Raw genomic sequence first — 24753 nt, forward strand, 5'->3', positions numbered from 1 at the left:
TCCATGCTTCTAACAGGGCAGGTGTCTCCACCAATCTGTTTTAGTCATTGAGCTGTACTGAGAAATTTCAGCTTGTTACAGCCTGGAGTGATAAATTTTTGGGGTGTTTTTTGGATTGTGGCTGTTTGTAGGTTCTGATTTGGCCCTGATGACCACGTCTCAGTGGTAGCCTAGAAGTGATGAATACATTCTTACTGATGGCATACTTACAAATATATATAGAGAGATATGTGTGTATATATATGCTTGCTAGAGACAACCTTACTTAAATTAATTATAAAAAAAAAAAGAGTGAGTTTAATATAAGTATCCATGGAAAACCCTGAAGTACCAAATGTGAACTAAATTATTCCTATGACTGATTTTGTAAGAAAGGATGGAAATTCATTTCAAAAGCCCTGGGCTCCATCCATATACTTTGTTGGTGCTGCCAGGAAGTTTTTGCCTTGCAGGAGCTCTCTCCGGCTGCTACTTTGTTCTCCTATCTGCTGGGCCAGTAGATAGTGAATCAGGTTTTCTTTTGGCAGGGGAGTTTGCAGCAGTGTAAATTGGTAACAGTCATTGTGCTTTTAGGGATGTGGAGGTGGCACATGAATTGCTGGTTTCTTCAAGAGAACAGTAGAAGCACTGTTCATGAACAGGAACTTTTCACACATATAGAAAGGACTACATTCCCCAACAAATATTTGTCCAAATGTGTAGATTGCCCAGTTTTCTTTGCCTGCAAGTGCACTAATTGATTATCATACCAAAAAGGCATTTTGATCTGTCAGTGCTGTGAAGATTTTGAGCCCATGTATTAACATGATTAATTTTCAGTTAATTTGTGTTGCATGTTCTGAATTTCTGGTATCGTGGACATTTTAGATCACCAAGGAGCCCAAGCACTGTGTGCACTAATATGGGGACTGAATTGGGTCTGCTAGGTGTAGGATGAAGCACAAGCAAAGTCTTTTGTGGTGTACAGGGGTTTTGAGAAGGATTCTTTTGTCTTTGATTAGCTGGAAGAAGAACTCATCAAAGACATGGAGAAACATTTTTTGCAGCTCCTCTCTGTTGTTAGATAGGTTGAGCTAACTTTCCTTGAAGGTTCATGAGCCTTCAGTTAATGTTGATGAGATGATAGTTTTTGACCTCTGCTGTTGTAAGCTGCAGCTGTTTGCTTCTGTCATAGTTTAACCCAGCTGGTAGTAAGTACCATGCAGCTGCTCACTGACTTCCTTCCCTCCCTGCCCCCAGTGGGATGGGGAGGAGAATCAGAAAAAAAAGGTAAAACCTGTAGGTTGAGATTAAAAGAGTTTAATAATTGAAATAAAGTAAAATAATAAGAAGAAAGAATAATAATAGTAATGAAAATCAGCATCTCAGTGATCTTTTCATATATTAAATATAGGGCCAATATGCATCTGTGCTTTGGATTGTTCAGTGCAACATGTCCCACAGCAGTCTTTGGCAAGTGCTTTGACTGCCAAAAAACTGTGGCATATCTGTGTAAATTCCCAAAGCGATACCAGCATTCTTATTCACTAGTATGTCACCTTAATTCAAAGTATTGTCAGGAGCTGGAATTGCACTTTGCATGCAGATCTGTGCAACTTACTTAAGAATATTCCATGAATTTATGTCCTGTGATGAGCTGAAACTTGGGTCTTCTTGTAGCGTCCCACATGTTTGGAAAACTTTATTGAGAATGTAGCTGTGGAATAATATGTGACACACTTCAAGCAGCTCTTTTTTTTTTCCTTTATAGCACAAAATCCTTCTTTTTTAGCAAGTCCCTAGGTATCAGTAGAAGAGCATGAGTCCGAAGGACACTGGCTCTCAGTACAATTCTTTTCCATTGCAAGGCACTTCATTCTGTCTATTGTTGTTGTGAGAGCATGATCAGCACAGAGCAGCAATTCGAGGAGTTACAAGCTGGCGCGCTGAGGAGACTGAGGAGTGCCAGCTGGGCCTGAGGAGCAGCATGATCCCTGGTTGTGTTTTCCTCAAAGTGCTTGGACAAGTTCCATGTTGTGAGCAAGATGGACAAAACACATACATCCAACAGCAGTCCTTGCAGCGCTTTTTAAGTGTGCTCTCCAGCTGTGTTTAATTACACCTCTAGCTGGGTAAAACTTCCCACAAGTTTTAAAAGTCCCTGGCCTGTACCTGGACTCATGCAGCTTAAGGTACGTGACACTGTTCCAGACTTCCTACTATTTGTCTTCTAATCCTTAAATCCTTCAAACAAACATATTTTCAAAAGCCTTTTTTTTTTCTTTATAGTCAACTGCTAAAATGACTTGGCATCATCTATCAAGGGAGCAGGAACTGAGAGACAAATCCTAGTCCAACATGTCCAGTGATAAGTTCTGAGTGATGACTGCTTTTCCACTAAACTCTTGTCTGTCTTTATAGAATTAATGTAATTTCTGCAGGCAATGTAAAGGTCTGATGGGGAGAGGGGTGTAATTTTTGGGGAGATTTCTTAAAAAAATCAACTAGTATATGTTTGGGGGGTTTGCAGAAAATTATTCTAATAATAAAACCAGGGCCTCAGAGTTTACTATCTTGGAACATATATACTAGTGAGACAAACATCTCAGATGAGAATTGTCAGCTGTACATGCTAGAAGAATTATCTGCAAATCCTGTCTACAGCTGCTGAGGGCAGAGCTGAGGTTAGTCAGCCTGCAAGCCATGCTCGTTTATGTGGGTGGTCCAAATTGTCCAAATGCTTCCCCAGCACTAGGATGGTTTGGAAGGCTCCGTGCTTATCCTGTGCTGTTCTTCTGGGGTGTGCAAAAGCAGGTCTCTGTGTAATCTCTGTGTCATCAACCACCCCTCTGCCCTGGGGGAGCTCTCTGAGGCCCCTGCATGTTTCCATGTTTTAGTTCAGATTCCTCTAGCTGTGTGCCTACCATGAGTCCCACTCTGGCTCTTCCCTTTCAAGAGCACTGGTCACTGGGAAGGACTGGAGCACATTCTTGGCACACACGGGTCTCTGAAGAGCTTGCAGCTGGGTCTGGTGCAGATTCATGTTTGAGTCCATTTCAGAAGATATTCCAGAAATGTTTTCAATCACAGACCTGGCCACCATGTGTCTTACCCTGATCCATTTCAAAGCCTCATCCAATTGTTCTCCCAAAGTTATCTCATAACACAGAAAGTCTCTCTGCATCGGACATTTCCCGCTGTGCCAGGCTGTGTGTCTGTGCCGCACTCCCTGTACCAGTTAGGCATCACTGCACCAGGTAGGTTTATCTCCCTCAGGCTGGACACAGCTTTGCTTCCTTTCCATTTGCAAAGGTGCTGGCTATATGCTGAAACATTAGTTTTGCCTTCAAAAGAAAATGCTTAAATTCTTGCCCTTATTCATAATCACATAGTTAACTACTCTGCAGCAAAGTAGCACTGGTCTGCTTTCTCGGCAAGGCCCTGTTGATGCAAGTCATTCAAGCTCATACTTCAAAGACCATGGAGGTAATCTGGTGTATAACAGCCATGGATCTGGCTCATTTTTCACATGCTGTGAACGCCACTAAACATATACATACAAACCTTTGCTTTGCCACAGAGTTTCCTCATGACCTTGAAAAAAAGATTTTAGAACTTTCTTGTGCTGAAAATTATGAGAATGAAAATCTCTCTTCCCTCATCTGCTCTTTCTTGCTTGAATATGAATTATAGCAGAACAAGTTTTCTTATACAGTAGTACATTGTATCATGATTAGGGTCTCTGCTGGAGCATTAAATATTACTATTCTATATAATTTTCATTTAAGCAACTGTTCTTGCTCTTCCATTGCCTTCCATGCTGGTCCTCTGTTTATGTGTGTGCATAGGTGCTTCATTTCATATTGCACAGACAGGTAATACTAAATTTCATAGTAATTTGAGCGTGTGTGTCTGTGTGTGTGCCACCCGAACACAGAATCAACAGCAGAAGTTATTTGTGTTATCTAAAACTAATCTATTTATTGAACAGATGTTGGAGGGAGGATGGTGGTCTTTCTTCAGAGTGGCACTTTGATTGTTACTCCAATATATTCTTACTTTGCAAAGCCTTGGTAGAATTTCATTGATTTGATATGTTCATTGAAAATGAAAGTTTCAAATGCATATAGAAATTATCATAACAAGCACCAGTGTGTGTTCCTATTTGAAATTGATGAGGCTTTGAATTACCTTAGCCATGTATAACATTTTAGTGAAGTAAAAATGACCAAACTCATGATGGGAGTTTGGGAAGCCAGTTTATTCTGTTCTCCCCTTCTTCCCAAGCTCTTTAAAAGAAACACCTTCCCTCCATTTGTCCTGGGTCTTATTTTGCTGAATGTGTAGATTCTTTCTAAGCCTGACAGTCTGACATCTCTTTTGGTCTTTGGAATGATCAGCACTGCCCATGCTGCACCAGGGTCTGCAGGAGGATAGGCTGCTTTAGCCATGTGGTCTTGGGGCTCTGACTGATCATGTATTTTGATTTCTTATGTGCATTAAATCTATACCAAAAAAAACCTTGAAGTATATCTATCAGAAGATGACAGGGTCCCCTCCTTAAAAGTTCACAGGCTGCTATTAATGCTCTGAAAGGTGTTTTGCAGTCTGCTTGGCCTGTGACTTCTGCAAGTATATTACTCTAAAAGCATGAATTAGGGAACATCCAAATACATATATTTATAATATACTAAAAGCATAGATTATAAGTGTCCAAGTGCCCATAATTATTCACTGTGTCTCCTTAGTTTCATTCTTTTTGGGAAAGGAGATTTGAGTCCTCCTCAAATCGCTGAACTTCTTTGGAGTTAATCGTTGTAGTGGTTTGGTCCAAAATACTCATGACTTACTTATTTACCTTCTGTGAGATAAGAATTAGGAGAAAGCAAAGCAGGCACAAAACTTAAAAGAATATAAAGAAGTTTATTAACAGACCTAAAAGGAAGGGGAAAAAAAAAATCAGAAAAATCATACCACACCTTTCCCCTATCTCCCACTGTAAAAAGACAACCCTTGAGATGTTCAGTCTGTTTACCACTTCCATAATAACCTTGTTCAGTTCACTTAGGGAGAGGAGTCTCTCTTGCTCATGCTATGGAGACATCTCCACAAGAAGTTCTCTCATGGCTTCGGTATCACAACGAGCCAGCCGCCCGGGTTGGTTCTCTGCTCGCATGTGAGAGTCCTTTCCCCGACTAACAGCTTTTCCCACAACTGCTTTTGAGGGTCCAATCTTGAGCTACTGGGGTACCATTTTAAGGTTGAGCTGTTCAAAAAACAAAGGTTCTCTTCACCCATCTCTGGGAGCATCTTCATCTCTAGGAATAGAGGCCCTCCCCCTTCCCTGGGAGCAAAAGGGTCCCCATCATCTTCATCTCTAGGACTATCTCTGGGAGCATCTCTAGGAACAGAGGTCTTTCTCCTTCCCATTTGGAGCCAGAGTCCTTATCACTTTCCATCTCTCCCTGTTCAAACTTCTCATCAAATTACAGCTGCTTCAGCATTTGCTGTCATGAAATTACAACGGGTACTCTGATATATCATAGTCCATCACCACTATAGCTTTACAACAGAATTTCAGCTTTAAGCATCTCCTCTTTCTCCTCCCTCAGGATTTCAGCTCTTCTTTCTTTACTTGATGTCTGCAGGCTCCATCTGTTCTGGAAGAAACTTACAGCACTAAAAGGGTTAATCTCACCCGGGCCTTGCAGCTGGAATTTTACTTATCGCTGTTGGTCACATCATCTTTGCTGGGCAGCGGGGCAGCTTCAGCTGAATCTTCGGCCGCACTGGAGAGGGGGGAGCCGGGCTGTGCTGTCTGCACGTAGCAGGGATGTGGGGGGGCTGCGGGTGGAACAGGGCCCATCAGCTCCAGGATGGCTGTGTCCCGACCTGGGCCTGGCCAAGTGGGGCCCAGCCCAGCCCCACTGGGGCCCCGTACAGGCCCAGCCCAGTGACCTGTCCCCCAGCCGGAAGCAAGAGAGGGCTTTCCCGAGGTTTGTCTATTCTTAAATGTGGACCACAGAGGCGGTCAAACTTTTAAGTGGCTTAAAAAATTGCCAATATTCAAACTAGGCACTTGATAGGTTCTGTCAGATCACAGAGGAAGCTGTAAGCACCTCTTTGCAAGAAAATCACTTCTGGAGTTACGCTAACCCATGACAATTGTTTATATGAGTGTGTGCACAGGTGCATGAAGACAGCAGTTTCCAGCAATGTGACATCAGAGTTTTGTCTGGAGTTGCATGTGCAACTTTTTTTCTTAAACTCTGTGGGGAATCTTTAGGTTTTGGATGGTTTAGAAAAGTCTATCAAAATGCAGAGTAAAAAAATGAGAAAAGATGTGGATGGTCAGCAGCATTCAGTGCTCAAACTTGCAATGTAATAACCATAGGGCAAAAAGTCATCCAGCAAGGGACTCCCACAACTGTGAAGTGACACAGCATACTGGATGGAGAAAAAGAAATAATTTGAACTTTGTTAAGGTATTCAATATGCTAATATTGGGTAAATCTTTAAAAGAAAATGTTACTGATTGAAAAGAAATTATATGAAGAAGCTCTTTATTACCCCAGTGCTATCAACTGAAGCCAATGACTAGCCTGAATTAGAAACAGAGAAATTTTCAAGAACCTGAGCCTGTCATAAAAAAAAAAAAATAGGCAATTATTTTTATTGATTTCTACTGGGATCTTAATCAAACTCTTTGATTTCTGCTGGGTAAAAAAGTCCAAAAAATGCCCCTCTGAGACATGCAAACTTACAGTAGCTGTTCAAAAGCACCAAAGTCATTGCAGTATTTTTGATCTGCCTTGAACATACCTCAGAATTTTAGGGACAGCCAAGATGTCAGGACCAGCTTTTTTATCCATATTCTGCAGGAGCTGAGGAGATACATGGGTGAATTCATGCAACATGAATTACTATAGTGAAAGCCGTAGTACTTGCAAGGAGAAAGCAAATCCCTCACCAGGGTGAAGTGAACGTGCAGCTCAGAATACTTGTGGTGCCTGTCTGTGAAAACATGATGCAGTGCACCTTTCTGGTCAAGTCTGCTGTCTGTGCTTGCTACTGCACAGCAGACGGGGTCCTGCAGCGTTCTCAGAAATCAGGAGGGGTTAAGGGCAAGAAAGAAGGCAAGGTGGTAAATCTGACTGTAGCAGAAGGAGATGGAAAGACTAGAGGCGAAGACAAGGGAAGATAAATGAAATGAGAACTTGGAGATCTTTGCTTACAGTAATTTTATTTTATAGAACTCTAAACTTTTTTAAAAGGTAGGAAAATTTCTTACAGATGTTACCTGTGTGTACATGGCAGGTGAGGCACTTAGGTAGTAAGAAAAGTAATGTGCTGAGGGTAATGCTGGGGACTGCAGCACCTATAGACTTGGCAGTGGGGTAGTTTTGAGAAAACTTGCTTAGATGTGAGGTGCTCATGCCCTGATAGCTGGAGGAGGAGAAAGTGCTTTTAAAATCTTTTTAATGCCTTGGGCCTGGTTTCCTTAACATGTAGACTACTTGCACATTTCTGCATGGGAACCTTGCAGATTCTTTCATTTCCTCACTTTCTTATTTTTCACTTTTATTTGTTTGTTTGTTGCTTTTTGGTTTTTTTGTTTGTTTTGTTTGGTTGGTTTGTTTTTTTATCATCCCTATTACTCCTCTACTGCAGTATGGCCAAGGTGCTCTCTTCTCCTAAGTCTATATGCTTAAATGCCCTCCACAATCTTCCTACAATCTTTTCACACAGCTCACATTTGGAAACTGAACATAGGGCAGAACTTAAGCGGGGGAAAATAAATGTGATGAGGGTCGAAGCTTTTCTTAAAATCTTTCTCTGAACACTAAGCAATTGAGTAAGAAACAAAGCCACAGGCATTCTGTCTGTAATGGGAGTCAAATGTGATCAGATATGGCTAGGCAGGCTAGCCCTCTCCTTTGGACATTTTTTCTCACTTTCTAACAGCCTGGAAGTGGAATCTGTCCTTCAACCAGAAACCTGTGTTAGAAGTGATCTTTTAAAAGCAATGTTATCTGCAGGAAGAACCCACGACAGATTAGTTACTGGGGAAAAATAAGTGACTTAGTGCGGCTTTTATGAGTTCCACTTTGAAAAGAAGTGAAGGTTAAGGAGAGGAAGTGCCAAAAAGCAAAGTTTTTCTTCTTGCCTTCCATTATAGCTGCAATTTCATCCTATTTTAAGACTTTTCCCCTCTCTGGCTTGTCAGCATCTGTATTCAGTCACACAATTTTATTCACTAAGAATAAATATGCCATAATTAGCTGAAAGATGAGTCTCATAATGACAGGTATAGAGGTGTTTTATTTGCTAAGACTTTGTGCCCAGAGGAAAAAATTGCATAATATGCCAAGAAGGCTTAAAATCTGAAATCTAAATGTATCAATCTCATTATTTAACCATGATTAGGGTATTTTGATTTAGTTCCAGTATCCTTTGACATTTCAGGTGTTTGCAGCCCTAGCCAAAGATGAAGATGTGTTTAACCATGGTTTTTATTGCTGGCATTTTGAAGAGATGTTTGAAAGAGATCTGTTTGCATATGATTCCCTCATGGAATCCCATGTTTGCAACTATATTATTTTGCCCTGCTACTAGATGCTTTTACCTGGAGCAGTGCTCCTAATACAGTAGAAATCAGCTGACAATCATGCTTGAGGAAAGAGACCCCTTGATGTATTTTATTCCTTGATGTAATGTGCCTGGAATTATACAAATTCTATATAAAAGTTTCCATTCCAAAGTGCTTTAGTTTATTTTAAAGCATTTACATGGTCTTATTCAGTGTTGTGGTCAAGACTTCCCTTAAAAACCGTTGCAGAGTTTTGGTTTTGGTTTTTGGTTTGGAGTTACTTTGTGATTTTCCTTCTGTTCTGACCAGTTGTCTCTCCTCTCTTGAAAACCCATCCACAGCTTTCAATCCACAAAGATTCCTTACAGTATTCATTCTTTATGCACGTTAATACATGGATTGCAATTGCACACGCATAACCTACATATAGACTTGGAATAAAGAATCAGAAAATAAATTACTAATCCAGTAATGGTTGTAGACTTTACAAGTACATATTGTGTTATTAATGGTTATGGTATCAAGTGCAAAGGGAGTAATTGCAAAGTAAACCCCAGAGCAAGACAGGAATGAGCCTCACCTTGCAAAAGGGAGCAAATTAGAGGATCTGCTGGTTCTTCCACTTGGGCTGATATCCCCCTTTGCTAGGACATCAGTTCTCCTGCAGGAAACATCCCCTTTCCACATCTCTGAATCTCACATGTTTTGCAACACTCCAATCTACTCTGTAATTAAGAGCTTCTCATTTTAATTTAGTTTTGTCTTCTAGGGAGGTTCTTGAAAATAGTAACTTCTATTCAACACAAATTTCCCAAGTCTTCTTTATACTTACGCTGTGTACGCAGCAGGTGAGCAGTGATCATTTTTATCACCAGAGAGTAGAAGAATACCCCAAAGACAGATGGAGTAGCTATCACTGTAATCATGCATCAAGTGTTTAATTGTTGTAGGTTGTAATTGGCTGTAGGACATTCTAGAGTAATAACTTCATTAGAAACTAAAATTCAATTTTTAGTTTCACCACTTTTGTATTATTTTATTACTCTTTTTCTAGTGCACTAATCTGAGTTTTAAGAAAATCAGTTCAAAATATCTTGGGAATTATTTACAGTTTCATAATGCTTTGGTTCTGCCTAGGAAAAAACAAATGTAACTTTCAGATAAACATAAAAGCTCCAGCTGTTTTCCCCCAGAACTTTTATTTCCATAATAATTGCTTTTGGAGATAATTTTACAAGAAAAAGCATATAATATGTGGAAATATTTAAGAATAGGTTTACAATAATTCTATTGCTGTAAATACAAAGACTGGTTTTCATGCCTCAGTAACTGCTCCAGAGGTCTTACATGTTAGGGGGAAAAAAAGGAAAAGAAAGCTCTAGGAAGCAGCCCAGCTTCCCAGTGCCAACTTGGCCATCTTGGGGACCGTTTCTGGAAGACAATTTGGTTTTTTTCAGAGTTTTCTGGACTACTAATTTAATGGAAGGCCTGATCTGATTTCTTACTTTTCCCTGAGCATCTTTGCAGGAGCTTGATGGCTACTTCTGTGAACAGGAACTCCAGTAATATTGGTAGTGCTTGTCTCCTCTTGGGCTTAGTGCCTTGACTTAGTGGTAGGGTATTTACATAGCTCAGCCCCTCACTGGGAATATCTTGTCTCTCCTTAGAAGAGCAGACATCTTTGCAACCTCCATCATATGGATTTTGGCTTCTTAGATTGTGAGTTTGCACTGGCTAAAACCAGAGGGCTCTACATGAGCCCTGGTGTTTTTTGAAGGTGTCTGTATCCTGCGGTGTGACTGGGATGAACTGCTGAATCTTCCTAGCCAAAATAGCTCACCCTGTGATGTTAGTGTTGGTGGCTAAATATGCAGACTCGATCCATTGATACCTCTTAACAAGTTGCCATGGGAATGTTGAAGGGAATGAGCTTGTTATCCTCACTTTGTGTTTCTTTGACTAGCCCCTGGTCCAGCTGTAATCTGTCCAGGTAGCCACAGATCTGGCTGCTCCAAGGGGGTTGTGCTCTCCACTGGGCTCTGCCCAATTTCTCACATCTGTGCAATGGAATGAAAGAGCCTGCACTAACATCATCATGGGAGAAGAGTACTGCACTATCAAATGATGCTCCTGGCTTTGCAGCACATGGGAAAATAAATGCTCTTTAAGACTCTAAAAGTGAAGAAGTTGAGTGATATTACGTGGAAGATTTCTTTTGGGTAGTACGTGTCCTTTTATGCTTGCCCCTGTGAGTGACATGCAATTTCTGTGTGGCTGCACTTCTCTTGGATGAAAGGATTTGTATAACTCACAGAGGCAATCCTTACATTTAACAAAGCCGGTTCTCATATCTTTTATGATTCATGTCTCTCACTTCAAACCATCTGTCTTTCCATCTCAATAAAAAGGTGATTCCTTAAAATAATTTTGCCAGTCACCTTGCCTGCTTTCTTGCCTTTTTCCTTCCTGCTTGAAATCCCACTAATTTGGTTTCTTCAACACCAGTGGCTTCCTAATCTTTTTCTTTTGCAATGAATCACCCTTCCGTCTTCTGGTTTCCCACTCTTCCTTCTCCAAAGCATCCCTGTATGCTAGTTTTTGATTGATGAGTTGTGTGAGGGTGATGCAAATGGAAATAAGAGGAAATCAACTTCAGGTAGTGATGGATTTTCATGTTGCAACTTAATATATTTAGATTTGCATAGTACCTGGTTGTACTTCTAAAAAGCTGGCTTTAGACACGGTCCTAAGTGGAGTATGTGAAATCTCCTCAGGAATGGCGTCTCAAATTTTCAGCTCTGACTTGTTGAGTTTCTGATCAACAGAAAAATAACTATTATTTAATGCACCCCTTCCCATCCAGAGTATTTCTTTCATCCAAATGGTGGTGTTTTAGCATCTCACTCAGTATGCTGTGCAAGACCTTAATGAGGTAAGGGAGTGGTACTAGGAGCCCATGTGAGAAACGGGGCTGAAATGTGAGGAGGATGCCTGTGTGCTGGTGAAGGGCTCAACCTGCAGACCAGACTAGTGAGCAGCTATGGCAGCATCTGTCTGCAGGATTGAGCAAGGACTTGCCTCTTCCTTTTCCTCCATGTACGGGGTCTGTAGGTGGCTGGCTTGCACCAGATCCCTGGTTTTTAGGTGGCAAAGCTGGGTCCCTATCCCCAGAACTGTGTCTGTCCAGAAGCAGTGTGCTGGAGCAGGGACCACTGCCAGACTTTTCCCAGATTGCATCTGGGCCATGGAGCTGTGGGAGCAGGGCTGCTCAGGATACCCTGCTTGGGCTACCAGGGGCAGGAAGAGTGTGTTCTCACAGAGAGATTTTCCTGTGATTTTAAATTCAGCTTCCTCCACAGGTACAAAATGCAGTCTTTCCAAAGCAAGCTGTGTCAGGGCTGTGTTTCATAACCACCAGGGGAAAATCGTTACAGGGGATGAAAAGGTAGAATTATTGATTGAGTAGCATGGAGGGCAAAGTATAACCTTTCTTTTGCTCATAAAAATACTGTGATTTTTCTCTGTTGTCGAGTAACTTAGGTACATATTAAAACTAGCCGATACGGAATTTTTCCTTAAAAACTCAGTTCTTTACAGGTATATTCACACAGTAAAAATATGACATTAAAACAACTAGCAAGTACAACTGTATATTTTGTAAATTTTCACACCCAAAGAGAGAAATAATTTGTTAATACTGGTGACTAAACAGGTTCTTCATTCTCCTGTTCTGGTTCCCATGCATTACAGCTGTTTTATACAAGGACAGCTTTTTATTTCAGTCAATGGAGCTAACAATGCACAGCAAAGGACATTGTTAGAATTCATTGTATTTTAAAATGATGCGTGACATGCCAACAGTTGTAATTCATTCTTTGGCACCAATCCCTGACACTTCTATTCCTGTAAGAAAGGGTACTGTTTTTCTGGTTTTAGGAGGAAGATTACTGGAAACATTCTAAATGAGAAAGGTAGAAGAGGGGAAAGAAGGTGGTCAGTCTTCTGACCATACTGAAGAAAGTCCTTTGTGGAACTGTTTGGGTTTTTTAATGTTTTAAATAACAGTTGTGCTGGGGTTCATCTTGGCTGGGTATTTACCTTTTATAACTTAAAGGAAATGGATAAAATAAGCACAAAAATCACAGATACAGTCAAGAAACTGCCACAGGGCCAAAGTCTTCAAGTAGAAAGCTGAGCAGTTCAGATGGGACAGACCACTTATTTCTGTTACTGCACAAACTTTATTCCCTTTAAGAGTCTTAACCTCTGCTTCCTCTTTCTGCAGCTGTCAGCTTTGCTCACAGCTCGCCTGTATGAGAGGGTTACACAGGTGTCTGAGATCCCAAACTGCAGCTCCTTCAGTGATGACACCTCTTGCTCGTTGGCGTGTATCACTTCAGCAGCAGATTACCTAGAGGGAGGCACGTTAGGTACATCTGTACCCCTACAACCAGAGCAAACCAGCTCTAGTGAAGAGAGGCTAGAAATCTGTCTGTGCATACAAGCCCCTAAGATCACAACTAAAACAAAGAAGCCCGAAAGGATCAGTAATGATGACACAAAACCTAAAATAACAACAAAAAAGCCAAACCAAGCTTTTATACAACACCTAAACTTGCAAGGGGACTGTTTATTTGGGAGAGTTGTCACTGTCTGCTGTGACAGTGTATCAGGACTTGAAGGATACTACATTCAGGATTTTGTTATAAATCATTCTCAGTAAGAAAGATAACCTCTGGTTTAACTGTATTCAGTGTGTTTATTCTAAAATGTAGTGAAAAATGGCTGATGCTTGACTGATGATGTTTTGTTGGTTTGATTGAATAATTCCTTGTAGTAGTAGGTAGCCACTGGCCATCCTCTCATATTGTATTCTTGCTAGCCAGTGATTTATAGTGACTAAAAAATATACTGATTTAGATTCTTCTTCCTACTGTACTTTGGTACCACTTTAGCTTTTGATTTAGTTGAAGTCTTTAGGGATTTTCCAAAAATAATTCTCTAAATCTTATCCTTCATTATCCTGCATTTAGCCTGTGTTTCAGGACATATAAAATCCTGACTGTATGTGCATTTTTGCCTAAGTTACTGACCGCTTCTCAGCGACCTAATTAACCTGTCTGATAGACACTACAGCCCACCAGTGCTGCAGTGTTTTGGCTAATTAAAATGTGCTTTTAGTTACAGTGTTTGCAGCAAATCTCTGAGGCATTCAGTTACTGGCCTGTATCATGTGCTTTTAGAAGAGCAGAATCTGTTTAAACTTGCATAACAGTTTTTTAGGATAACTTGTGGAGGATCTTTCAACAAAGGCATGGCTTGCTTAATCTGAAGAGTAAGCTGATGTTCCCAGTGCAAAGATGTCTTAGTGCTGAGCAGGTCCGCAGTTATCCTGCCAAGCACAGCAGGGTCACTGGGATGAATAAACAGCTTAAGAAAGGGAAGGATTAGCCCCATTAACCTCAACAGCAGGGTTTTCAAGCTCCAATGCTAGAAGTGCTGGGGCAGGCAGGCATCTCACCCTGCTGCAGCCACAGACTGCCCCATCACTGTTGCCAGTCACCACAGTGCGTGGCAGTTCTTCTGCAGTTTCTGTAACGGGGAAAAACCAGCAATGATTCGGTTTGTTTTCTTAGATGTGACTGCCCTCTCTGGGCTTCAGAAGTAATTTCCAAGTAGCCAGTGCTACTCCCATGCACTCCCTGGGCCCCACTCCATTGCAAGCACCTCTGCAGAATGCTGCACACAGGTCATGTCCCAGACCAAAACACCAGGCTCTCTTCCAGACTGGCTTTAGCCCAGGCTGGTTCACAGTCCAGTCTGGATGGTGCAGGGTGGAGCAGAGAGAGAGCTGCAGGGAGTGCAGGCAGGCAGCTTTCTGCAAGTGTAACCTGGTCCCAGCAGGCAGGGACGGTGCTAAGCAGGGTAAGGAGTGCCAGCCCTCAAGATTTACTGTTTCTCCCACAGCATTCTCCTGGAGAAATTGGCTGCTCATGGCTTGGACTGGTTCCCTGTTCACTTGGTAAAAAAGCATCTGGATGACTGGACCCAGTGAGTGGTGGTGAATGGAGTTCCATCCAGCTGGCAGCCGGTCACTACTGGTGTTCCCCAGGGCTCAGCATTGGGGCCACACCTCAAATCCTGTGTCCAGGTCTGGGCCCCTCACTACAAGGACATTGATGTGCTGGAGTGTGTCCAGAGAAGGGCAATGGAGCTGGTGTATAGAGTGCATGTCCTATGAAGAGCAGCTGAGGGAGATGGGGTTGCTTAGTCTGGGGAGAAGGAGGCTCAGGGGTGACCTTATTACTCTCTAAAACTACCTGAAAGGAGCCTGTAGCCAGGTGCGGGTCACTTCTCCCAAGTAACAAGTGACAGGATGAGAGGAAGTGGCCTCAAGTTGTGTAAGGGGGGGTTTAGATTGGATATTAAGAAAAATTGCTTAATGAAAGGGTGGTCAGGCATTGGAACAGGCTGCCCAGGGAAACAGGGGAGTCACCATGCCTGAAAGCATTCAATAGGCCTGTGGATGTGGCACTTGGGGACACGGTTTAGTTGCAGACTTGGCAGTACTGGGTTAACGTATGGACTCAATGATCTTAAAGATCTTCTCCAACATAAAAAATTCTGTGATTCTTTGCTATCTCAGGCATCTGACATGGTTTTTCTCCATACATTCAAGCCCGATGTCTCTAATTTCCTAATCATCAGGGTTGTGACAGATCTGCAAGAAAGCTGAGCCTAAAATCGATGCACAGCTTGCTGGCTTCTAAGTGCTTATGTAATTTTCTGTGAGATATCCACAGTGTTCAGCTCATGTCTAATTGTTGCCATTTCTGGATAGAATACAGTGTCCCTTTACAAGTCCCAGGAACCTTGAAAACCATTTTAAGTAGCCTATTTGAGTATTTCTGTATTTTCTCTGATAAAGGACGTTGTTTGATGCAGTTTATTTTTATGGCAGTCAAGCCTCATGTTTAATTGAGCCCTTTATGCTTCAAGGCTTTCTGTTTGGCTCATGTGGTATTGGATTGTGTAGTGTTCGATGCTCCTTTGCTTCTTTGTATTCAGTACACAAAAAGCAGATATCTGAAATGCAGCTCACTGGATACACCTGAAAATCTAAGGAGACAGCAGCAGTGGCAGGTTGCAGACTGTTCCCTTCCTGCAGGCCATTTCTATCTGTGCAAAACTCTGCAGCCCTTTTTGGTAGTGGTAGCACTGGCGTTGTCAGTGGTTTCGGTAGAATTTGGCATTGTCATTCCAGGGATGCTAACATCACCACCAAGTGCAAGGTGATGGAGAATCAGAGCTGGGAAGAAGCAGTAGTGAAAAGGACCAGTCCAGTGGCTGTGGTGGCATTGTTTCATATTCTGTGGGTCTTTTTGGACACTACTCCAATTTCTAGGACTGGAGGCAGAATAAAACACTCATCAGTACTGCTGTCACACATGGTAAATGAAAAAGTAAAACAACGGAACATGGTTGTAAACAGGGCTTGCGAGTCTCATCAGCAGAACATTAAAACCCAGCTCTTAAGTAGATTAGAGCTGGTTTATGTTCTGGATTAAAGCACATGCACGCACAGAGGCACACGTAGGCTACAGCAAGTGCCATAGCTTTGATACCCACTTTGTCACAGCAGTGCCACTGATGACATGGTCACCCTCTTTAGTTACGGAAGAGCTTCCTTGGGCTCTCTTCTGTCTGTCCACTCACAGCAGACACTGCTATACACATCCTTCTAAATTAGATGGCAAAATGCTGATTGTTTCTTCCAATCTGTCAGCTCCCTATGCATCTAAAAAATATGGCCCTAACAGAGGGAGGGGTTTTATTATTCTTAAAATCACCAAAGTTCTGTATAGAATGAAAAATATGATGCTTTCATGGAAGGTTGCATATTGCACCCACTGTTTTTTCGTTACTTCCCAAAGCAGCTAGGAAATATCACAAAACAGATGAATACTTTTATTTTGCTTTTCCTTGTCATATACACATACATTTATTGGAAGTCTGTTAGGATATCTGCCATGGTTCTTTGGCTGCCAGTATCTTAAAGCATTGATAAACTATGGAAATATTACATGGGTCTCAAACTATGGAAATATTTTCAGGGTCTCAAATTGCTTTTAAAATTGGGTCTACCTGAATCCTTCTTCTGTAATTGAAAATTGAAACTGGACTTGGTTCAGTTGTGTTCAGAGGTACTGAGGCAAGTAAAAGTTTGGGATAGACTGGGAGAAACCAGCATCATGACAGTAGCAGGGATGATGAACTTACTTTTGTGAGAGAATGAGAGTCTGCTGTAATCCTGGTCACAGACTCCTTTTGCCAGCTGTTCTTTGTGCTTTATCTTCTGACCTGACATTTCGCAGGAGCTAGATGTATTATGTATATACACACATCCATGTGAGAGGGAAACAAAATCAAGTCAGGGAGATAAAGACTCTTTAGAAGAGATTAGAGATTGACAGGACACAAAGTAGGTACCGATACCATCTCTGGAGAAAGTGATTAGATTTGAGAGGGACGAGGAGATAATGCCTGTATCTCAAAAATCTTTCTGTTGTGGTGCTACGTGGCACAGCAGCCTTGTTTTAGTGTCTCACCATGCCACGTTAGAACGTTTCAAAAACCTATCTCAAATATCTAAGCAGGTGAGAAGGGGCTTTGTGTCCCTGTGCACTGGGAAGCAGGCACAGCCAACATCTGTCCATGGTTTGGCCCTTGGCTGTCCTAGCTCCCCAGTGTAACTGCCAAAATGTCCTTGGCTTTGTATTGTGGCATCCCAGGTCACTGGCAGCAGTAGACAGCTTGAAATGAAGGCAGGTAGCTTGGCTACGTTTTCCAGCTCAGTGTTTCATTAGTCTCCCTGGCATCTGCAATGGAGGAAGTCTTGAAACATCAGAAAGAAGAAAGATCTGAGAGATGGGAGGGAAGGCTTTGCTTTCCCCAGCATGTTCCTGGAATTACTGAGCAACAGAAACACTCTTGCTGTACATGGAAGACTGTCAAGTAGCATTTCTGGACAGCGAAACTTTTATGTAACAGAGGCAGCAGCAGATTTTACTTGAGTGCAGTGATACGTTTTTTTCTATAAAATTTCTATCTGATGTAAAACTCGTAACTGTAATGAAAACATCAACTCAACTTTTTCATCTGTGGTCACAACAGAAAAGTGAATGTCAGGAAGTAGGAGGAAAATAGGAAGGGAAACAGGAAATATCACTGTGCTACTGTACAGGAGAGGTTAATCATAAAGTAACGTTTTAACTCCATCCATTAACTCCACTAACTCAGCAAGGAGGAGCTGTTTACCAAATTTCTGATTCAGACAGTGCTGGAAGCTGGTTATGTGTGCTTGCTCTGTCCCTGTATACCTCCCCCTGCATCTCCTTCTGGCTGCTGCTGTTGCAGGTGGACCTCTGATCTCACCCAGCACAGCTCCTTCTTGTATATTGTCACGGTTCTCAACACTTCCAGGGCAAAGTGGAAATCTGTCTTTCCACATTTTAACTGTTGGAACTGTCTCCATGAAAAATGAAAAAAAAGTGTAAATAAAGCCAGGGGGGTAAGCTAAATATTGAAGTTATGCAGTTTACAAAGTGCTCTAATACCACATGAATGATGCCAGAATGAGTGATGCCAGTGATGAGTGCCAGAAAACTGTCAGGGTAGATGGGGCTGCTGTCAGGTGCCTTGGAAGTGGCCTGTTTGACTGCTGCAAGGAGCTATTAGAGGGGCAGCTGTGAGGAAGTTTAGTACAAACTAGAGCCCAAAGCAGTCTTACATCAAAGTGTTGAATTACAGAGGTTGTCACTGTAGTTTTAATTGGCAAAAATCTGCTGTGACTTATTCTCCAGGCAAGCACATTAACTTGCAGTTGAACAGATTTCTTTGTCCATGATTTGGTTTAACGCATGATGAAAACAGTTGATTAAATTGTGATTTACCAAATTGCTGTATCTCATATTTTTTTAACTGATTAGAACATGTGCCCATACAAAAGCAAGGGCAGGAGGAAGAGGAAACAGGAACAGCTCCGTGACATACAGCTGTGATTTTGTGGAAGGAGGGGAGGAGGAGTTTCAGAGAGGCGCTTCTGAGGTTGTCAAGGTTACAGGTGCTTCTGTAGGTGAGTGGCTTGGGCATTCTCTACTGAGAATTGGCATCAGCTGTTTCCTTCTGAGATAACAAAATTTGCATTTTAATTAGATTGTTGCCTTTGTCAACACTGAAGCATAGTGTATAAGTTGTTGGAAACTTTCCACAGGACCAGTGTAAGTATTTAAAAAAAAAAAAATTACAACAGCAGTGTTTACCCCAATAATATTTTGAAACTTTTTTCATTTTTTAAGTGTTTCTAAGATGAGGATCTCTTTATAATTGCTCAGTGAATTAACCATTCAATCTGCCTTCCTCCTTCTTTAGATCCCAGTAAAAACATTGCTTTTGGAAGCTAGGATTCAGTGTTTCAGATGCAGGGAAGCCAAGAGCTGCATGCCAGTCTGGTGCTCAGTGTGAGAACCGAAGATTTACACTGAACTTGCTGCTTTGAGACATCGCTGCAATGGCAGCAACTGTGCCTTAGCCCTGGGAAAGAAATCTATGCTGATACCAGCATGGTATGGCTCGAGTGGAGTCTGACAGCACCAGCTGTATACTTCAGGAAAACAAACGATGTCGTGGTAAATTTCAAACTGTACTCAGAATTGATACAATATGTCATAATGAATTTTCTGCCAGGTTTAAGAGTGATAGAGCAAGATCTTCATCTGCTGTGAAGAAGTGCAGCACCACTGACTGCCTTAGAGCTATATAAGTGTACGCAGTTGGGGATGGGGCCAGGAGGTTTATACTGCACAGCAAACAAGCCAGTGCTGCACTGAGCAAGTACCAGGTGCTGAAGTTGGGCAGAGTAGTGATGTTGTCAAGGAGCTCAGAAAGCAGGCAACCTCCTTTGTAGGCTAAGGTGAACAAATTCACTGCTCCTGCAGCAGCAGCATCTAGTGAGAAAGGCCACTGCTGCTGTGGGGTTGGAACAGCCACGATTCACTCGGAAATGCTTTTCATGTGCTAAGCCAGGTCATTTTGCAAACTTGGAAACTCAAAAATGGCTCACCTTTTGAAAATCTTGCTATATCAATATAAAATGCCCAGTTTTAAGTAAAGCAGTAGTTTCAGCAAATGCCTTGCCATTGGGGCAACTCGTCCACTCTGAATGTGGAGGAAACACATTTCTGCCTCCCTCTTCTAAGGGAGACTGAGGAAATGGCATTCAGTGGCTTTTAGAACCAGGCTTTGTGTGCCTGCTGTGCCTCCTGGCCTTCCCACTGTCTGTTCAAAATCATCCATTCCTCAGTTTCCCTACTGTCCTTTTAGACTGGCAGAGAATCATTAGCAGCTTCATCATCACTGTCCCTCCAACTGGACTTGATGATCCTTGTGGGTCTCTTCCAGCTGAGAGTATTCTGTGACTGTGCGACAGGCAGGGGCCAGGGCAGGGCTGCTGGAGGCACAGGGGAGCCAGAGCAGCCCTTCACCAAGGGTCCCACCAGTGCTATCCCACATATACCCCATCACTGCACATCAGTCCAGCCATGTAAGTCTGGGTTCTGTGACTGCTCCTCAGAGGAAGAGGAAAGGGACAAGCATTCCCTGCTTGGTGGGAAGGGAGGCACAGGACACCAAGAGCCAGGACAAGCTCATGCAGCTTCAAAATTGAGTGAGGGTTTGGGGTGAACCTCAGAGCTATTTTCCCTAGAAGTCTGAGAGTTTGGAGAAATAATAAAAGGAGAGTTGTGGAATTATTTTCCCATGTTTGGACACTATATTGCACTGACATTTATGTGCATGATGTTGCAGTAATCCAGTCAGTTCAGCCTTTTCATTGATGACCTTTTCTGTAACATTACCCACAATGTTGTGCATGATATTGCAGAGAAAAAGGTGAGGGCAAGGATGCCACTTGACTGTTGTCAGCTTAAGTACGATGCAAGATTTGCAGTTACTGTAATGATGGGTGCAAAAGCAGAATCAGAAAATGGACAATTTTCTAAGGAAAAGTTCCATGGTACTAAAACAGCATTTGTTGCTGCCATTTATTTTTTTCAGGTCCCTTTCCCAGGTAGATGGTTATTGCTCTTCTGTGGATTTACCAAAGCAATGACTTTCCCCCATATAAAATAGTTTAGCAGTTGAGGTCTAACTTGTTGAATATTTATATTAAATAATTATCTGATGTAAAAAGGACTCGTCACGCATGACATTAAAGTGTTGCTAATTGTGACTGGAGGCATTTACATGCTGAATCCGAGTGAATTATATTATGTGTGTTGCACCCTTTTTACTTCATTCCCTGGTTGGTTTTTATAACCAAGTATAACCTATAACATTTGCTTTTCCAGAATGAAATAAATCCTGTACAGGAGATTGACATCACTTTTGTTCCTCCGGTTTCTTTCAAATAGTGTTTAAATTTCAAGTGGTCTTGCAGGTTTCATACAAATTTTCTATGGAAAGTAGATTCTGCTTTTAATATTTTAACTCTTTATATCATACAGCTTTGTAAATCATGGGGCTGTTACAGTCCAGCATGCAAAACATCCAGGTATCTTTACCTAATGTGCAGGTGAACTCATCTTGGGATAAAACTTTATTAGGTGCAAGAAGAATATGTATTTCACTGAAACAGAACTATACAGATCAACATTCAAATATTTTAAACACTGAGGACAGCATAGTGAGCTCTGCTTTATCTTGGTTGAAACCCAGGGCACCTCCCAGTGTGCAGTGGGGACTCAGGAGCATTGCTTCCACCCCAAAAGTCCTCCTTCCAGTGTTTCCAGCTCAGTAATACTTTGCATGGACAGATGGAGGGACTGAAAACACAGTAGTATCACAGTAACATTAGGACAGTAAAGTCGGTGATTTTACATGAGATATGCTCTATTTTGCTGCACATTCTGTATCCAAATGGGCAGGAAGTCACCCAAAATTGTGCAAGAAGCCACGTGTTGAAGATAATTGTCAAGTCAGTTCCAAAACTGGAATAGTCTGCCCAGGGAAATGGTGGAATCACTATCCCTGGAAGTGTTGAAAAGGTATGTGGATGTGGCACATGGGGATATGGTTTAGTGGTGAACATGGTGGTGCTGGGTTAACAGTTGGACTCAATGCCCTTAGAGGTCTTTTCCAACCTTAATGATTGTACAGTCTGTGATTCTATGAAAACAAAGTATGGGCTTAAATATTCAGAGCATTAAGGGGTACCACTTGGGGAAGCAAATTTCTGCAAGTCTTGCAGGTCTCTTCTAGAGATAACTCTTCAGTGAGGAAAGGCTTTCTTTATGGCAAATTTGGCATCTAATTCTCAGGCTGTTGTGTGCACACAAAGACATAACCTGTTTCAAAGAGACAACTATTGAAACTGATTTCTGAACTATTTGGTTTGTGCTTTAAAATGCGTGGCCCAGGAGGTGGGCTACATTTCTGTAGAAGAAGCAGCCATGCTCTTTGGTGCTGGTCTTGGAGTAAACCCTTAGCAGTGGAAGACTGAGCCTATGTGGGATATATTTATTCGTATGGTAAACAGGCAGGCAGTCAACAAGTGCTTTGTGCATCCATAGCCTTGAAGAATTTCAGCAGTATCAGATCAGTGTCTCCTGGCCCCTGCTACAAATCCTGCCCTGATGACAGTGGTGTCAAAGTGCTGTGGAGTGGCTAGGCTGTGCCTGAGCAGCTGCTGTGTGTGCTCATTAAATGGAAGGGCTGAGTTCCACTGGGGGCATATCAGCAGATAGATACATGGTTGGAGGGTTTAATGCTGCTCCGCAAGTGCATGTGGATTTTCAAGGCAGAAATAGACTTCTTTTTTGACATAAATATAGATAAAACAGCCCTCACAGCCTTCTGCTTTTTGAAAGAACCAGACTGGTCTTCGGAATGTTGTGCTGGTGGGTTTTTCTCCTGTCTCATCCTTGGAAATGAAGTGATTTCAGTGTACTATGAAAAGGGGCGTTTGTAGACTTACTGACTTACATAAAATGGAATATTTCATTTTATACATGGAAAGTGTGCTCACTCAGAAGAGGCTAAAGCTATTCCACTCTGCTGGAAAAAGAAAGGGAGCTAATGTGATACTATGATTACTACAAAAACTAAAATGCTTGTTTCCTGTGGGAAAAAAGTAATAAAATGTGTAAGTGGTTCTCTAGTAGCTTACAGTAGGGCTGTTGAATTATCAACAGCTGGCATTTTCTCTAGCTTCAATCTGTGTTCATCTGCACCATCAGTGTGTGCCCAGGTCTCTGGCACAGTTGCAGGTTGCAAAAGGTTTTATTGCACCTTCCCATGTGGAAGGCAGGGACAATCCATACCAGAAACCTCCAGCCACTTTGGAGGGCAGGGTCCTTGCATTCTTGGCTGCTTTTATGCCTCGTACACGATGCCCATGTTTGTTCAGTGTGCCCAGCGTTACTCACTCTGTGGGAGGTTTTCCATGCCCAGGTCTAGGATTGTGCTAGGATGGATTGCAGTGTGCTGTGGGTGTCACATAATGAACTCTCTCCTTCTTTTAGGCCCGAACTGCTTTGCAGAAACCCTTGTCATTCCAGCAGGCCGGGAGGTGAAAACTGATGAATGCACTATATGTCACTGTACTTACGAAGAAGGCACTTGGAGGATTGAACGGCAAGCGATGTGCACTAGACATGAATGCAAGCAAATATAGGAAATCTACATATCTACGGACTTCTCGTGGTTTTTATAAAATATCCCACAGCAGAGAGCACCCGAGATGACCCAGGGAAATCCTAATGAGAAGATTCTGGCAAGGAGCAAAGAATAAAATACTGATATTTTGTTTTTCAGAGTAACATAATACTGCAAAGCAAAGAAGTGCATATATTTAAAACGTTTGGACATAAGAATACCTGTCTTAAATGTGTTATTTTCACAGTGAGTACACTAAAATACACTATAAAATATTCTATGTATTTCTATAATACCATTATAGAGCTTAAAAATAAATGTTTTATATAGACATTACAGATTGAAGTATCATTGCCTCTCTTCTTGTATACATGTGCCATGGCTAAAACATTACATTTCTGTTCCAGTTTCACTATACGAGGGTTTTCTTGTGTGTTTTTTTTTGGTTCTGTTTTGGGTTTGGGGTTTTTTGCTTATTTTGAGTTTATTGGGGCAGGCAAGAGATAGCACATGACAAAACTTTGACATTCTCAGTTTTGGAAAAAAGAGAAGTAGAATTTGCTTTCAGAGAACATGTGTTCTTTTATGAACATAAATTTGCTGTAATGTAGAGGTGGGTCAGCTCCATATCTTAGTTTTATTTGTGCTCCTGTCTCCTGCTCCACAGCCAAGACAACTTGGAGCAGTGTTATGAAACTGGTCTCTCATAGCTGCTGCTATAGATATTTATTGAGACAAATTTGATTCTTAATATTCATTTCAGACATAAATTTATCAGAGGGACAAATATCTCTTTGATATAATATGGCATCACCAAGCTGGTGGAAATGATGGTAAGTAACCGCAGAGCATCATTAATGTGATGCATAATGGATATGGAGAAGTGCAGCTTGGGAGGGCTACAGCAGCCAAACAAGCCTTCAGTGATGTGGCTCCACATTGCTAAATTGTGGGTAGGAGAGCTGGTTAGTAGCTGCACCATTCCCTAGACCCTGCTCCTGCCACCTTGTTTGAACGTGGCTCAGCATTTTGTTTGGCAGTGTGTACAGGGTCTGTGACACTCTATTAAAGTGAAAGGTTTAAAACTCCATCTTTGAATCCATCAGAGGATTTCTAGTACATAGTCTGAGCCTGACTACATGTGAGGTGAATCACATCTCCCTGCTTCAGCCACCCACAGCCTTTGCTTAAATTCATTTCAGTTTTAGTTTAGTTTATCACGAAATCCAACAATATGTCAGCTTTGAATACCTGTTAGGGCAGCGGCTCAAGAAACATGGATTTGCTTTTAAGCTTTTGCTGGAGGGAAGATTTGATGAATCAATATCTGAAACCAAAAGACTGTTGCTTAAATTCCCACTTACTCTTTGCTAATTTCTCCTGTGGTGTAACCTGGTTACCAGCTTTACATCCATACAAAATAAGACTTTCTGCTGCTTCTGAACACTAAGGGACTTTTGCCAGTGACTTCA

General features: G+C 41.8%; 1 protein-coding gene across 2 annotated transcripts in view; it reads left to right on the forward strand.

Annotated features, from left to right (window-relative positions):
- The window catches only part of VWC2 (von Willebrand factor C domain containing 2), a 57124-nt gene extending 33428 nt beyond the window's left edge, over nt 1-23696 (forward strand). For both annotated transcript variants that reach the window (XM_017738782.1, XM_017738781.1), the window contains exon 4: nt 23149-23696. In XM_017738782.1, coding sequence (XP_017594271.1) covers nt 23149-23300 — 152 coding nt within the window. In that variant the 3' untranslated portion in view covers nt 23301-23696. The remainder of the gene's footprint in view (nt 1-23148) is intronic.
- The last annotated feature ends 1057 nt before the right edge of the window (nt 23697-24753 follow it).

Source organism: Corvus brachyrhynchos, unplaced genomic scaffold (genome assembly GCF_000691975.1).
Source record: "Corvus brachyrhynchos isolate BGI_N302 unplaced genomic scaffold, ASM69197v1 scaffold23, whole genome shotgun sequence".
NCBI lineage: Eukaryota > Metazoa > Chordata > Aves > Passeriformes > Corvidae > Corvus > Corvus brachyrhynchos.